Genomic DNA, 17,778 nt, shown 5'->3' with positions numbered 1-17,778 from the left:
TTGAGGAGGCTTAATGCTGTCTATATTTGCCTTGCTTTTAGACAGAAAAAAAAAAGGGGGGGGTCAAAAATTTGTTACTGTGGATCATGGTCCAACTGTCTGTTTTAGAATGAGGTGCTCTGCCTCTGGGAAATCATGAGATTCTCTGTTTGTTTGTTTGTTTGTTTGTTTTTGTTGTTGTTGTTTTATTGATAGTTTTTTGTTTTGTTTTGTTTTGTTTTGTTTTCCCTAATAGCAGCTAAAATTCATGTTTGTACAATGGAACCTGGGATTCTGGTTCCAAAACTTGGCAAGATCCAGCTTTTATAGCCATCTAGTGTTTCCCCTTTGTCCAGGAAGCATTTCCTGTGTTGGTCTAGCCAGATTTTATTAGGGGGAGGGGAGATGAAGACCTTGCATATTCTCCCTAATCCTATCACACACTGAATCACCTCATTGATACTGACTCCACCAATGCTGCTTTCCCCATTTCCTGAGTTACTTAGCAACAACCATCCCTCCCTTTTCCACTCCCCCGATCCATCCTTTTATTTTTTCCCCTTTGCAATCACGATTTCCAAGCTGTTTAGAAATATGAGGATCCTCAGCAGCATAGGGCAAGCTTTTCCTTCCAACCTCCCTTTTTATGCCTGCCAAATCTTTCTTGCCTCCAAAGCAAAAATCCAGGCTGCCTGCATATGTGTAATCAAAGGTTAAAAAGCACCACGGCTGACACCACGCATGTGTTAATCTGTGCTGCTGCAGCAGAGTGCATCATTTCCACTTTGACCTCAGAGTTAATCTGCATTCAGGCAGAAGCTCCATTGCTTTATTCATTCTTTTTTTTTTTTCCTTTTTTTTTTTTTCTCTTCTTTCTTTTCTCTCATCTACCCTTTCCACTGCTGTATCGGATTGTTGCATGTATGTGAGTGGTTCTGTAAATGTGTGCATGTGTATGTGTTTCTCCTTCCCTTGACTGTTTTTATTCTGCGAGTGTTTGTGTATGTGCGGTTTTTCTTTTCTTTTCTCCCAATTATATTATTGCCCTAGATCTGGAAGCTGCTGCTTGCTGCCTGAGCTGACGTTTTTTGATTATATCTGCAAAGGGCTTGTGCAGATCTAATTTCTGCCCCCCCCCCCGCATATTAATTCCCGCAGCTGGGCGCAATGTATCATCCCACTGACGGGACCTGGTAGGGAGGGGGGGAAGAACCACTACCAAAAAAAAAATAAATAAATAAAGAAGGGGACGGATCCATCTGCAACCGAGAGAAAAGGGGAAAAAACAGGGCTGGGGGGGGGAGAGAGAAAGAGATGATTCCTCCAAATCCAACAAGCCTGGGGAGCACTGCACTCTTGAATCCTGCATTTTCTCTCAAAATGATGGTGTGGGCACTTGTGTTCCTCTCTCTCATCCAGTGGTAAGATGTGCTTTCTGATTCTGTTTGTTGGGGGGGTGGGGGGGAGGAGGGCTGGGGGTGAAGATGCTGTTTTCAAATTCACAGAGCTGTCGTGAGAATGCTGGAGGTTTAGATAGCGACATTACATTCATCTATCTCCTAGCAGATGAGATCTTTTAATGTTTTATTTCTCTTACAATTGTGGTTGCTCTGAAACGGACAGGGAGTGTGAGCAGCGGGTGTGTGTGATGGTGGTACATGCCGGGTGTTTCATGGAATTTGGTGCCATATTAATGAAGCCTTCTCCCTCTGAATTATTGTTTGCTAGAGTGCATGGAGTTATAATGCAGCTGTGTTTTGTGGGTAGAATGTCCGTGCATTCACGCTTGTTTCCACCTAAGCAGCCACATCATGGCCGTGCCTGGGCTTTGGGCTCCGAAGCGCTGTATGTTTGTTCTGTAAGGAGCCAGTGCAAGGATTTAGGACCAAGGACAGGGATGCATATCTCTGCAAAACCTCTGAAGGCAGATAGTGAGCTGCTGCCTGCATTTGCTGGTTACTGAGATGTGTTTAATGCTGATGAAACAAGCAGTGGGATGTAATAGAGTGTGCAAATCACATAGCTGGTCAGATTAGACAAATATTTACAGTAACATTTACCCCCACGTGCTTACACATGTACTGTTTGAAGACAACATGTGCAAGCATGCTGCATGTGTGTATTGTATACATAAATGTAAAGAGGTAAAAATCTTAATAGCAGAGGAAGAAGGAGTTTGTATATGGATGTGCAGAAAGTGGAGGGGGAGAGTAAGTACTACTGCAGTGCCAAGCAATATGCTGAACCAGGCATTCTTACAAAGGTTTCTGGACTGTACATTTAACAGTTTAGATGAGCAAGTAGCATTGCATTGTAAAGTACTTGGTCTTTCAAGACTTTTCCTCACAGCTGCACAAGCCTTGTTGACATTTATACACTACAGAAGTTAGTACCAACTCCTTTTTCTCTCTTTTTCTCTTATTAATGCTGTAGTCATACAGGCTTCTCATTCAGATTTACCTTCTTTCTGCTCCCTTCCTTTTCCTTAGACACTGCCATACAAAAAAGTGGCTTAATTTTGTTTGCTTTTTTTTAAATAAAAAAAAAAAAAAAAAAAAAAGTGAACTTTGTAGCTGCAGATGTAGGACTTTAGTTCCAAGCAAAACAAAAGACAAAAATTACTGACCAAGGAAATTAAAAGTTGCTGGATTTTACAGTAGCTTTCATCACAAACAAATAACTTTGTGAAGAATTCCCCTAAAATTAAATGTAAAATGGCTGAAAATGGAGTAGAAAGTGAAATAAAACTTAGTGAGCCTACCAGAAAAGAGACCTTGTTGTCAGAAGCCAGACAAGCAAAAGGCATGTCTGATTTTGTAAGAATTCTTTATGATTACTATGTGAATAGAAAGCAATGGAAAATGAGCTTTTATTGGATTTCAAGAAAGCAGTTCACCTAAGGACTTCAGCTGAGGTGACTGTACCTGTGTTTGTATTGTTCTGTGTAATTCTTCCTTCTTTCCCACTGGACAGTGCTCACTTTACACAGATACAGTCTCAGATTATTTTACTGTAAAACTTCCACTAAAACGATCCCTGATAGTTAGTTTAATTCGCTTATTTTCACTCACTTTTCAGCTACAGAATTTTGCCAAAATTATTTCATAAGCTTTAAAAGAAACTCTTCAAAGTAGAAATTAAACTTTTAGCTCAGCAAAATGTTCTGTTTTCTGTTCATAACCATCTGATAGCCAAGATGGTTTGCTCTGAAACTTTCCTGACATCATATTTTAAGGAAAAACAGACAGAGAAGTAATATTAAGGAGTTACAATTAAAGAGGAAAATTATTTTTAGTGCTTTACAAAAATATTTTCAATGAGTCAACATGAAAACATGATTTTATTTCTAATAATCAAGACACCTTTCTCTTCCTGTTGTGGAAGAAAAATTAATGTTAGCTTTGGGAAGTCATGGACCAAGAGAGAGTTAGGAAAGTTGAACTTAGTGTCTATTTATAGCCACAATGAAAACTTTTCTTTCTTAAAAACTCATCAAACAGATCAGATAGAGGGCAATATAATTGTATTATGTGTCGCTTGTCTTGGACATTTAAATTCTTATAGGGCAATGTAACTGAACACTAACATGTGCTCCATGTTATGTGTGTAAATAAATGTGTTGAAAACAGTCAGTACACACAGATGTTAAACTATTTGCAGAATCTTATCAAAGTAGCTGAACACAAATTGGTTGTTAATTTTGTGCAGAGGTTTTTCCTATTTAAATATAAAAAAAGAAGTTATTCTCTGGAGAAATTAGTTGTTTCACAATTGTTGATAGTTTGGAAGATCAGAGAAAGAAGAAGAAAGTTAGGGCACTATTCAGGTATCACTGAAAGCAACAAACCATGATTTGAATCAATTCAGAATAAATGTCACATTATAGCACAGCGGTACATTACCTTTACAGTGATTTTATATCATTAGTTTCATAACATTCACACAGTACATCTTTACAACTCTGCACACTAAAGTTTTAGGAAGTGTTTCTTTCAAAATTTCATAAGTTCCTAACTGTGCTGCAAATACTGCATAAAGTTAAGTTCCCCCATTATCCTATCACTCAAACCAATGTAACAGCACTGTGCAGCCCACCCTTTTGACTGAAACACTCATAGAAAATGAGTCAAACCAAATTCCAAATGTCTGTGCACCATAATATGGGGTTTGAGACAATATTTTAAAAATGTACGTAGAATACTTTAATATTTGCACATATCAGTATGGGGTTTAATTGGAAATAATATTTGATTAAACTTATTGTATACTACATAAGTAATTAATGAATATTGCATTTATTAAAGCTCACTTACCAGCAAAGTTTCAGATAGATTGAAAGCTATACCCTGTGTACTGTTTACATATGGGTTTTATTTGTTATTTTTGTCTAGTCCTTAGCTCTAACTCATTGACAACAAAAATCACGCAGTGCAGAGTAATGCTGGGACAGTGGCTACTTTTTTTTTTTTTCCTTGGAAGTGCCCAAGTAGTGGAATGACAGCGTTTCTACAATGTTTCTATGCTACAACTAAATAACTAAAATTGAAAACTGTCAAGAATGATCAGGAGAAAAAAAAAAAAAAAAAAAAGCACAAGACAATCATTTTAACTCTAAAATACCTTGGTGCATATATGAATGAGCATATTTTTCTTAGCAAATTACACAGCATGGAAATGAATAAAATTGTTTTGTTCCTGTAAATCACTAGCAGTGTCAGCTGGTTTCTTGCACCGTGTGGTACATGATATAATAACAATGATTAAGAGGGGCATGAATATCCCTGAGCTGAACAGTCATTTAGAATTACTGTAAAGTTTGCTAACATCAGTTTGGAATCAACCTTGCAGATGTAGTTATTCATATACTAGCTTCCAATTCTTTCATGCAGTGCATAACACTTCTGTAAAGTCAGAGGTCCTGTGGAAGTCACCTGGAGCATTACTGGAGTATGATGTTGCTGAGCAAGAGACAATTTCTCAACAAGGAATACTCCCTTGTAAAGAAGCACCACAACAGAAGTTGTGAATATAAATGCTGTTAAATGATGACTTTATCCTTGTACAATGAAATTGCAGATTTAGTGCTGACTGGCCTATATACCACCGTGTATTTCAGCAGAGCTGAGACTGCATGGACACAGGACCTTCACTCTACTTGAAAAATTCAGGGGTAGCAAGGAGAGTGAGATTGCCTTTGAGTTTTTCATAGCCATACTGCATTCCTGACTTTTATCAGTTATCAGCTGTAATGGTGATACATTCATACTGATTCAGAGAAGGAATTTGGAACAGCTATGATTCTAATAAAAAGACTGCAAAAAGCAATGGTATAAAGCAGACTAGAACAAGTAAATAACATTCTATTTAGTAATTTTAATGGAGCATAAAATATTGTAGATATTTTCTCCCTACTTTCAAGTATATAATGGTTTGGAAATGTGTATTAAACCCTTTAACTAACTTCTGTTTTTCGGCTATTCCACATAACCATAACTTGCATACTAATATTCATGTATTCCAAATTACTCTGATGAATATGCAAAGTGATATTAGAAAGCCTTTCAAAAAGTTTGAATCCTTGAAAATCTGAGAAATAAAACTTGTTAATAGTAAATAAATAAATAAACAAACTAACAGCAGCTTTAGAAATGAATCTAATCTTTAATTGTAATATTTACCATGCAATTCATGTTGTGTCTTCTCAGTGGCCATCTAAACCATGTCTTTGGTCATGAATTTAAACTGTTCTAGTTCAATGCTATCTGGAAAAAAAATATCTTGTTGATTTGAATTGTGATTATGTTGTTTTCCTGTTGAGGATATATTTGTTCAGTTGTTATAAGTCAAGAAACTCTGTAACATTGTCCAAAAATTTAAAAGGAAAGAAGATTGACAGGAGTGAATGTATGAAGGCAAAGGAAGTACGTATCTGGTCACAGGAAACTCATTGCTGGTCTCCATCCCACTATGCTTAAACACTTTAGTACCTTAGTAATGACCACCACTTGCTCCAAAAAAGCACTGAATCATGACTTAAAAGCATGAGTTATTAGAAGATTAGATAAAATGTATAAAAAGTAATCTCCAAAGAAGAGGCATCCTAAGGACCCAGGTCCAGACTCCCAAATGGCACTTTCCTGCAACTTGGAGATGCACTAACCCATTTTAAGTTAGCTCAGCACCCTATACCTTTCCCTGGTTTTGTTCAGCCATTCTAACTATAAAATGTTTATACATTCACAGATATAGACTTTGTATTAAAGTAATAGTTCATTAGTTCTTTGAAAACATGCAACAGAATACCTAGAGTGTACTGTGGTTGTCGGCATCATTGATGCAGTCTGAACTGCTGCTTTACAAACTACTGCACCTGCAGCCCCACTCAGTCTTGTACAGAACAAGTAGGTTATGTCAGAATGGCAGGGGAGAGTACATTGCTAGCTGAAGGCTCGCTTAATATGGATTTGGGCTTGGTATACACACACACACACAAAGATTTTAGAAGTGAAGTTTCTTTTTAGTTTTGATGCTTCATAGTTTATCTAGTGTTGCACTTTCCTTATGGACATTTATTGCACTATAAATTCCCTTTGACACGGATGGTAAGGCTTGATTTTACATTTTCCCTGTGATGTCTACTGAGAAATCAACATCCTATCCTGCAGCTAATGCTGAACATCTCTGCAGTCTTAGGAATCTCCTCATATCATGGACCCAGTTTAATCTTCTCACTAACACTTGACCAGATGAAGTCAGTCTCTTGCTGAGAGAAAAGCCAGGACCTACAGAGTACGAATTCTTATATGTAATGTGTTTAGAGCTAAGAACTGGGAAATAGCCCAAAGTTAAATTATAACTCCAGAAGAATCTTCAAGAAGTATTTCTTACACTGTATAATGCTTTTACTCTGCAGAAAGCTCTCAATCTACATTCCAGCTAACTGATTTACAATAGCTATAAACAGTTTGTTGTTGTTGTTTTCTGTTTGTCTGCCAGGGTGAAATTTATTCTGTATTGAAGATCAGCTTAAACCTAACATGCCATTTCAGCCAACAAACTATAGCATACATTGATCTTAAGTCTCACGTAGGTTTTGTCCTGACACTCTGGATATAAACAATATTCTTTGTTGAAGAGCAGAACTTGTTTTCTTGTTCTGCACAAGAGCTAGGGAGACTGTGCAGCACTAAAAGACCAAGATGCATGTATATTTATCTCTTTTTGGAATAGATGTAACAATTAATGATAGAAATAGGTGTCCAAGTAACTTTACTGCAAGTAGAGACATGCTTCTGTGTGCAAAGGTGGAGCAAGTGTATTTAGAACAAGTAACGTCCATTTCATAAAAGACTAAATTCCTGCAGAAAGTAACAGGAAAGAACCACAAATTTCAGGAAAAAGAAATCCATTGCTATAGTCAGAAAACTATTATTATTATATTATTATGAGGTAAGGAAGAGCCTATTTCAAGAGACTAAACTAACTGAGACTAACTGAGACTAAAACTAAACTTGCTGAGCACTAATGAATTTAGGGAATATGATTAATCATAGTGAATATATCCATAGCATGAAGAAACAAACAAACAAACAAACACAAAAAAGCAGGTGAAAAGGTGAAGAGCTATTTTAGCTGAAGGATAAAAGTGATACGAAAAAGGAACAGCTTAAATGGTCCATTCTAAATTCACTGATTTTAGACTTTAGACTCAACATGATTAGTGACTTCTAAAGACTTAAAACTTAATGTATATATTACATTCTTCCATTTGATTCTGGATTGTAGCCCAGATCATTATAATGTTAACAAAAATCAGGCCATGAGAGTCTGAATCTTCCAAGCATATATACCTAGAGAGACATTATCTTTACAGGTATTTAGGTGAGCTCCTGGCTCGGAAGAGCTCCAGTGCAGTCAGTAGGAGCTTTGTTGTTGTTTGAATTGAGTCCATCTTTTCTCCTGTTATGTCCAGAAGTAACCTGCAATTTTGACCTTTCCAATTAAGAGGAAATTAAGGTTTGCTATAAGCCAGAAGGTGGAGAAAATATCATTTAATTTTATCTTTGGAAACAATAAAATAATATTTACATTTAAATTTGTCATATGGTTAGAAATTCATTTATAACATAATGTGTAATCATCTACTTCAATGTGAGAAATTTATATAAAAACTATCATTTTTTCCATCTTTTTTCATAGAAGAGTTGGAAGAGGGAGATAGTGGGTACATATTTTCACAAGTCCCAGCACCTACCAGTTTGCTGAGACAAACTGAGGTGGCTGAAGAAGAGGGCTGAAGGTGGTAAATTGAAGACAGCTATTGAGGGTGATAATCATCGAGTGTGATTCTGGGTTATTTGTACAGTTGTGCCAGGAAATTAATATGTGAGTCTCATGAGACTGAATATTGGGTATTCAGTCTGACACACAATGATATCCTCTTATTTATATAACTGGATAATATTTTTAACACAACTACTCTCAAAAATGGGAGGCTTTAATGCTGCTGAAAACCATCAGGAGAAATAATTCAGTGACTGCATAAGCAGAAGAGAAATTTAGCAAACACCTTCCCATATAAATGACTACTTCAACAGCATAATGAATTTTCATATGATGTCCTAAGCAACCAGAAGAAAGTTCACTACAGAAGCATTATTTGTTTTCTCCTATAAAAAGCCTGAATAAATTATCATTAGCTATGTGAAAAATTAAGGAAAGTTTACTTTTCTAGCCAGTGAGGTAACTGCAGAGCCTGAAGTTTTACAGAGGTTCAAAACCAAGAGAAGTACATCAAGGAGCATTGAACTCAGTGGCAAGATTTTGTTACAGGAAATCTCCAGCTGCATGTTTCTGGAAGCAAAGATTTTACCAGAAAAGCATTCTTTCCCCAATATTTTGCTCTTAGTTTCTGCTAGTGGCATGTCAGATGCAAGAGACCTGACATGATATATAGCTGATCAGACCCAGAATAATCATTAGTTTAACCTCTTATATATCCAAAGCAATGGCAGGTAGTAGAACTTCATTAATTTATGCAAGAATCCCAATGCAACAAATGGTTATCTTTAAGAAAGAAATTCACTTAAGTGTAAGTCATATTTTCTTACCTACAGGCTCAGTTATATTTTTTCAGATTTAGTTGAAGGACATTTTCACACATAATCAGTGATGTACAACACAATGCGTAGGCCTAACTGTGAAATCTGGCCATTGTATATGAAACTAAATATTACTCTTACAAGACATAACTTTCATCTGTTCACAGACAGACAGCAAAACATTAAAGAAAAAGCACTTGTACTCAACCTAAACCAACATATACAGATTATTACCATAAATAAAACATCAATATATGGAAAGAAAAGTGTCTCAAAGGAATGAAGGCTAACAATGAACATTTTAAGGAAAGGAAAGAGAAGATATCTACTTTTTGTGCTTGCATTAGCTTATTCCAAACGATGCAGGTAATCATGAAATATGAAATTGTATTTTTCACTGAATGCCATCTTGGACTTTGGTGTGAAACCTTGAGATGAAAGTCTAGCTGTTCTCTGAGCCATTTATCATCTTAATTTTTTTTAATTTTTTTTTTAACAGAAAAATAGTTATGGTTCTATACACTGATGAGAAATGTGTCTTAAAAAGGTTCTCATGCATACCCAGAATAACTCTCTGACAGAATTCCCTGGAAAACACTGGGTGACATCAGAAAATGTTTTCCTTCAATAGTGATTCAGTGCTGTATTGTGTAACACAAATAGCATGCTCTGGTCAGATGAAGCTTTTGTTAATCTGTAGTAAGATATCTTCAGATAGAAACAGAAATCTGCCTGCTTCAACAGATTGAGGATTACCTACTGAATTGCACTTTTGCTTAATTCATCTTGTAAAAAAAATAAATAAAAATATTTCATTATTTTTCAAGAGAAGAGGGAAAAAGAAACAGAAACAGGAAGAATGATAAAAACAGTTAAGAACAATTAATATTAATGAGGTAATGTTTGTTAGAAAACCTTATTAAACTAATCAATATACTATTCAATATGTTATTAGGTGCACTTCCTAATGCTTCAATGGTCCGTGCATATGGTTGGTAAAGACAGAGAAAGCTACCAAACCAGTCTAAATTATGCTCTTCTAAGTCAGTTATGAGATTGGTCACTTAGTCATTTCTCATGCAACCTGTAAAAGGGAGGTATAGGACATACTCTTCTTTTTTTTGCACTGACGAAGGCACAAAAGACCTCACACAGTAGATTAACAGTTAAAAAACTTCAACTGGGTATACAGCAAATAGTGATGGAGTCAAGGGAGCACAGTTAATTAAGGTTCATTAGGTTCATAAAGGTTGATCATCTTTCCTCTTTTGCTATCCTGATTTCTGCTTTTATAGGCCAAAGAGCCATTCTACCTAAATTTAGGCACTCAAACTGCCTCCATGTGAAGAAAGATAATCCCCTGACCAAAATAAGTAAATAAATAAAAATCAATAATATAGGTATATATGTAGATCATTGGCTCATGCTGATCTGTACTAAAGACCAATATTTTCAAAACAGCTGAGAAAACATTGCCGAGAAAGATACCACACTAAAGGCAAACAAACAGACAGATGTTAGTGAATGAAGAATACTACCAAATAATTGATATACAATTCAATTTACTGTCAGTTTGAATCTCTGTAGATGAAACACTGTTAGCTCTTAAAGGGACTTCCTACTGAGAATAAGGGCTTTAGCTATCAGCCCAGAAAGACTGTTGTGAATAGGAGGCAGAACTGAAGTGTATATGGAAATGAAGGCTGGAATTAGACTGTGTTTTGAACATACTGACAAGAAGACTGGCATTACTGCAGATAGGAAACCAGTGCAAGGACTCAGAAGGGTGAGTTATTATGATCAAATTAACAGACAAAATGCAGGGCAACCTTCTCTATTAAGTGAAATTAGGCTGTGTATACCTTTAGTAAGTATATTTTAGAGGGAAGGGAGCATGCCACTGTGGAATAAGAACAAATGGGAAAGTTGATGGTAGCTCACAGTTATGCAGGAAAAGGAGAAAGAAGCAAAGCAAATCCATTACCACAGTAAGCAACTTTGGCTGAAGAAGTGATGATGTGATTAGAGGGTTTGGAAGATATGAGATGTTATCTGTGTAATAATATTTATATTGCCAGGAACAGTCTTAGTAGGTGAACCTGAAGACTGAAAAGACACCTTTTTGCTTTCATATATATAACTGAAATGATGCATTTTGCTTCTACAGCCAGTGAGGCTTGTGAACCCAAATCTCTTTGTGTACTACGCTTTCATTTCATAAGTTAGTAAAGGTATCACCATTTTCTTGGAAGGGGAGGATTTGGAAGAGGGGAAGTTTGCCAGTAGTAAAATGCTTTGAGGATTGTCCTTAGAGGACAATCACAAATACTGTTGCTCTTTTATTGGGCCAAAATAATTAACTAATGTCAAAGAGTGCATTATAGTAAATAAACCTATATTGATATTTGTAAACTCTTTGGGGCAAAGACAGCATTACATCATTAATATCTTTTTTCATTTTCTCTCCCTTGTTTCCATAGTAAAAGCTCAAAAACCTTAGTAAGCAGCTTTAAAGACTTAAATTATGTGCTTAAAATGACTTAAAACCTTACTGAATCTCTAATGCAGCACATGAGATTACGTCACCACAAATATTTGGGAGCAAATTCTTAACTTCCAGGTCCAGCATATCTAATCAGGCTCTGAGCACAATTTTTAAGATCCCACAATTAGCAACGTGAAAATATTCTTCTCTTCTACCGATTATCATGATACAGATCCACAATTCTGCCTCCTGGATGTCAAAAAGTTTGTAAGGCTAAGATACCTCTATTTCCCACAGTGAGGACAGCGTTCCTTTTGTCTTTCAACATGGCAATGTGCTCTAGGTGGTCCTGCTCAGCAAAGGGGTTGGACTTCAGAGGTCCCTTCCAACCTCAGCCATGCTGTGATTCTATGCTGACATGGCTTCTAGAGAGATATAATTTCTCAATACTAAAATGAAGCATTTCCAAGTTACTATTTGCTGTTTATATTGAACCACTTTTAACCCTTTACTCTGTCTCCATAATGGTTACTTTTTTGAGTTCCATAATTCGCTACTCAGTCATCTAGGGATTATATGTGTGAAAACAAACCCTATATGGATATGATTTTAAAATAGGAATAGGAATAATTTTAGCCTTACAGATTTCAAAAAGTGGATTTTATTTTACATTTTGCAAAACAATTATTCATCGGCCAGAAACCAAGAATTGTAGCTCACATGAGAACTTTGAAAATGTTCTGAGTGTATGAAGAGCTTCAGAGAGTATTAGAACTGAAAATAATTTGCAGCTTTAATTACAACATTTGTTAAGGAAGGAAAAAAAAAAAAAGAAAGGAAACCTACTACATCTGTAAAATCAATTCTTGTGTTGTGGTACCCATAGCAGTATTTCTTTATTCTCACTATAGTAGATTAGCAGCAGAGGTGATTAAATTCACTACAATATGTATTCAGATTAAAGAATGAGAAACATTTGTTATCTGCAATTGTTACCTGAACACACAATGCTCTGAGCTCCTCAATAAAACAGTATCAAAAAGATTTAATGAAAGAAATGGAAGCTTAATAATCAAATGATGTTCAGTCATAAATAGTACATATTTTAAATAGGACTTCTTATTTTAGTTTATCTGCAAAAACTCTAAAGAGCATGTGAAGAATACATTATTTTAAGGGAGATGTTGTGTCTGCCAATGACACTTCAGGAAACAGTGGCTGTTACCTATGTATTTCTGCTATGTATTTCTGGATATGGTTTTCTGAACAGGAACCAGAATACTAAGCAGGATGAAGAGCATAATCCCAGGAAATCTGACAGGGATATGTAAAAATGCCAATGTTGCCAGTTAAACGTATTCCAGTTATGTCTCCTGGAAAACTTTAAGTCTTGGAACAGCACCTGTTCTTCATTTAAGAAAATATTTTGAGGTGTATTTGCCAAATTCCCTAGGAATTCAGGAGAACAAACTGCATGTAAAAGTCTTGTTTTGCTGGCTTCCAGTGAAATTTCTTCTCAGTACCCTATCAGATATTCTGCGAAAATCCACAGTTCATAAAAAGCTGTTGGAACTTTAGCAAGTAAAAGTGAATGTGAATTTAGCCATGTAGAAAATATGTTATAATTAGTAAAGCATCTCCATCCCTCCTTAGTTTCTGCTCATGTTCTGGTAATTTTAAGGATTTCCCTTCTTTCCAGGTTTTCAGGTCTCCATCCTCACCTGATGGTCCCAGCTGGCTTCTGCTCAAGCCACTAGAAGACTTCCTGTTTTTAAATAGATCTTGATCATGCAGTTTGAAAAGTACACACATAATCTCTGAAGCACCATCGTGTTGTCAGGTGTTCTACATTTTTTTACTGAAGAGCCTTCTCTGCACCCATAGAAAATGGGTTCTTAAACCCATCTGCATCTTATTCTTAGAAAATATGATGCTTGTGCTGATACCCTAATTATCTCCACGGATTTAGCTTAGGTGCTCACAAATAGTACATCGCCCATAAGTGCCACCATTTGTATCTGCTGCTCTTAAATGGAGACCTCACAGCTGGGAATGGACTAGTTTAAAATGAGCCAGCAAAATCAGATAGCAGTTGCCTTTCACTGCTAGGTTTTGCATCTGTTCAGTTTTAAAACTTATCACTGTCATGGCCACAGTGAACACTCCACAGGGCTCTCAGAAAGAACCAGGGAAACCTGCTTGGGTGCTAGAACTTGTGGCCTTGAACATATGGATGTTTGGGTTTATGTGTGAAAAATGCTCTGCAGCACATTTAGTGGATCTTTTGATTTAGCCACAATACAGAGCTACAGTGAAGAAAAAAATATATATATCCTCTTATGTAATCTTTCAAACTGAAGAATACATTTTCACTTCTGTAGGTCTTTCTCCACTTAACATCATTCTCTGCGATATCTTCTGCACTCTGTACCTTTCTATTGCTAAAAATATTTTGAAAGTCTATTTACCTGAGTCTGCATCTCTGAGACCTTAATGTGTTTTTATCTCTTATACGAATTTCAGAAATATATCAGTAATAGTTATACCCTATCATCTTTGTTCCCAACACAGTTTTTCCTAAGTATGTTTTTGGAATATTGTCATGGTTACATCTACTGCTATTTCTGACCCTCATAGCCAGTTCCACACATTAATCAAACTCACTCAGACAACTTTCTTAGCTTCTGCTCATACTCAGTTATTGTTCTGATTCCTGCCCTGTTTTTGAATTATGAGGCATCCATCTTTCCCTATGCCTATCTTCTAACTCTAAAATATGCTCCTAGCAGCTTTCCCTTTAAAAATTTACAAATTTAAAAATTTTACAAAGAGAGACTTCCTTGATCATAATCAGTGCAATGAGAATTTATAAAATAAAATCCTACTTTATCACAGAATCACAGAATCACAGAATTGTCTAGGTTGGAAGAGACCTTCAAGATCACCTAATCCTACCTCTGACATAACACTAACAAGTCCTCCACTAAACCATATCACTAAGCTCTACATCTAAATATCTTTTAAAGACCTCCAGGGATGGTGACTCCACCACTTCCTCGGGCAATGCATTCCAATGCCTAATAACCCTTTGGGTAAGGAAGTTCTTCCTAACATCCAACCTAAACCTCCCGTGGCACAACTTTAGCCCATTCCCCCTCATCCTATCAGCAGGCACATGGGAGAATAGACCAATCCCCACCTTGCTACAGCCTCCTTTAATGTACCTATAGAGAGCAATAAGGTCGCCCCTGAGTCTCCTTTTCTCCAAGCTGATTTATGTCAAGGAGTGAAAAAAGGTGTGTTAAAATATTTCTGGAAAAAAAGAAGGAAGGAAGGAAGGAAGGAAGGAAGGAAGGAAGGAAGGAAGGAAGGAAGGAAGGAAGGAAGGAAGGAAGGAAGGAAGGAAGGAAGGAAGGAAGGAAGGAAGGAAGGAAGGAAGGAAGGAAGGAAAAGGTCTGTGAAGTATATGTTTGTATGTGTGTGAAATAGAAATTTCTCCTATTTTCCTGGTGTTTTGACTAGCGATAATAGTCACATTTAAACATAAGGGATGGGGAGATAGGCTTTGCAATGATCATTACACCCAGCCCACTCAAATGTCAAAAACTTGAGAGATAGGTAAAAATTGCATATTATGTGCCTTACATTTTGTTTATTGGAGACTGATAGAAGAAACAAGAAGAAAGAAATAAGACAACAGCTAAGTGAATCCATACTCAGTTTCTTCTCATTAAAATAAAGTGCTGAGTAATCTTATTATTATTAATTATCATCAACAGTTCAGCATTTTTTTCAGAAAAAAAAAATCTTGCATAAAAAGCTGAATATAATTGATGGCAAGATTTTTTCAATGTAACAGATATCCAAAGTACATGTTTTACATCTTTTTCTGTATGCTGGCATTGCTAACAACAGGCTGTAGAGCCAAAGAGTAGGATAAATATGGTTTCAAGGTAATAAAAAGAATCATGAAATAGTATTTAACAAGGTCAACTTATATAGTAAGCTTGGATATAATGTGGAGCTGCATGCCAGTGAAGGAAGAACTAAGACTTAAAAACATGTTAGGAAAGAAAGAAAAATGATCCCAAGTGGATCTTGGGGTGAGAAGAAGGAAACTACCAACATGACCATTCTTCCAGCAAAAGATGCCAGATGGTGGCAACTCACTGTAAGACCTCACCACCACCATTATGAAACCACCAACCTCAGGAGCAGGAAAAGGGTGAGCCTAACATCAGGAAGTGGCATAGAAACTAAAAACTGGGTATATAAAAACTAAAAACTGGGTATATAACAACTTTAACTGTATCATTATTATTGAATCTTTTTCTGAAAAAACATATTATTTCTTTACATAATTACACGTGGACTACTAAAAATTCTTGTCAGACTGTTCAGATTCCTATTATAAGCACAATAAATTCTTGGCTTGTTATGTAAGGTGTGTTTCCTTTTTGCCCACAAACAAGATTTTGAGCACAACAGAATGATGATTCCCATGCCCATGGAGTCTGGATACTTTGATGGCTCTAGTGAATACTCATTCTTTCACATTACAGCTTTAAAGGACCTTTAATGAAAGTGAGACTGCCTGAGATAGCCTTAGATTATTTATTCATTTCTTCAGTGTCAGGTTGAGATCACCAGGACGGTCTCCAGAAAGTTTTGCCTTCAGAAGTCCTCTGTTGTTTAAGTCGAGGAACAACTGTTCTAAACCCTTGAACCAAATGTCTTTCCTTGCACTTGGTTTGAGTTTGAGTTTGAGTTTGTCCAAAAGACAAAGGGACACTTTGGGATTCACCAAGGGATTCTTTGTATCTTTGCTTTGAACTGCAGTCCTGCAGAAATGAAATTTGGGTTCATAATAATTTCTTCCTGTGCAAAGAAGGAAAGGAATTCTGCACAGCTATATATGTGTCAGATCCTACTCAATGAAACCTGGCTGCTTTGAAAATTCTCTGAAAACCAGTCCCTGCAGTAATAGCTACAGGCTTGAACATGAGTCCAGAAACCCCCCCCTTTTTTTTCCTCTTTTTTTTTTTTTTTTTTTATCTCTTTTTTTTTTTCTCTGTTTGTGACTGTTTGCTCACAGTCACTAATAGAAAATTAGTTTACATCTCTCACTGCTGCAGATCTGCAATGATAATCACTCTTTCTTCTGATATATACCGAAGATTGATCTGTGAATGCTTGTGGATATGATTTTCTTCTGTAAAGTGATTTAAAACTGGAAGGGCTTAAGAAACAACATTTTTACAGGTTTTTCTTCTTTATTATTTCATTGAATAATTTATGTTTAAAATATATGAAGAATGTACCAGGTCTTCACTGCAAAATAGCATTGGACATCTTATAAAATGGGAAAAGGTTACGTTTCTCTTCTCACATGGTACTGGAAACAGAAGTTTTTGTTGCCTTCAGTGATGGGAAGCAACACAACCAGCCATTCCCTCTGAGTGGGACAGCCTATTTCTTATTTATTAATAAGAGACTGAAATATAGTTCTAACCATATTATAGTATTACACTCTGACCCCCCTTCCCCCTTTCTTGTTTTTTTTTTTTTTTTTTTTTTTTTGGCGGGGGGGAGGGGGAGTGTAAAAATTTATTCCAGCTCCAATACGAAGGAAGAGATTTGTAAAATCAGGTGCCACTTGACAGGGCTAAAGGTTATATATACCTGTCTAGCTGCATATGACAGCAGAAGTGCTAACAATCCTTATCCAGAAGCTAGTATGTTCATACATTCTAGAAAATTAAAGAGACCCTGACTTGAGCCATCCTGATGGACTTTCCTTGTGGCTGGTTCTATCGTAATTTCATAACAAAACCAATATAGTCCTTTTATTGAAATTAATGCATTCCATAGGGAAAAAATCAGGCACACTTGTTGACTATTCTTCTATGCAGATGACACAAAGACTTTAGCTTGCCACTTACATTCTTAATGTATCACACATCTAACCTGTGATCAGGACTAAACTCCACATCCACCCCTGTACAGCCTGTTTTTTGAGTATGAGTGCAAACAGCGTCTTGCATGATACGCGTATAAGCTGGTTTAAGTGGGATTGCATGGGTTACAACTGGTTACTGTGCATAAAAACTGAAGTGAAATCAAAAGCATTGCTAAAAACTAAAAGTTTAATATTCACTATTTGCTTATACTCATTTTGTGAATGAGTTAGCTTCATGATAAGTAAGTTAAAGA

The 17,778-nt window shown here is 36.2% G+C and overlaps 1 protein-coding gene across 2 annotated transcripts in view; it reads left to right on the top strand.

Moving 5' to 3' along the window:
* The first annotated feature begins 541 nt into the window (after nucleotides 1-541).
* Nucleotides 542-17,778, top strand: part of GABRG2 (gamma-aminobutyric acid type A receptor subunit gamma2) — an 80,530-nt gene continuing 63,293 nt past the window's right edge. The window contains exon 1 of one of the 2 annotated variants that reach the window (XM_084535379.1): nucleotides 542-1,400. In XM_084535379.1, coding sequence (XP_084391505.1) covers nucleotides 1,294-1,400 — 107 coding nt within the window. In that variant the 5' untranslated portion in view covers nucleotides 542-1,293. The remainder of the gene's footprint in view (nucleotides 1,401-17,778) is intronic. The other variant, XM_084535378.1, reaches the window with a different exon arrangement.

The sequence above is a fragment of the Aythya ferina genome (assembly GCF_964211825.1).
Source record: "Aythya ferina genome assembly, chromosome: 14".
In the NCBI taxonomy this organism is placed as follows: domain Eukaryota; kingdom Metazoa; phylum Chordata; class Aves; order Anseriformes; family Anatidae; genus Aythya; species Aythya ferina.
Note: the sequence above shows the minus strand (reverse complement) of the source record. Positions and strands in the feature narration are given on the sequence as shown.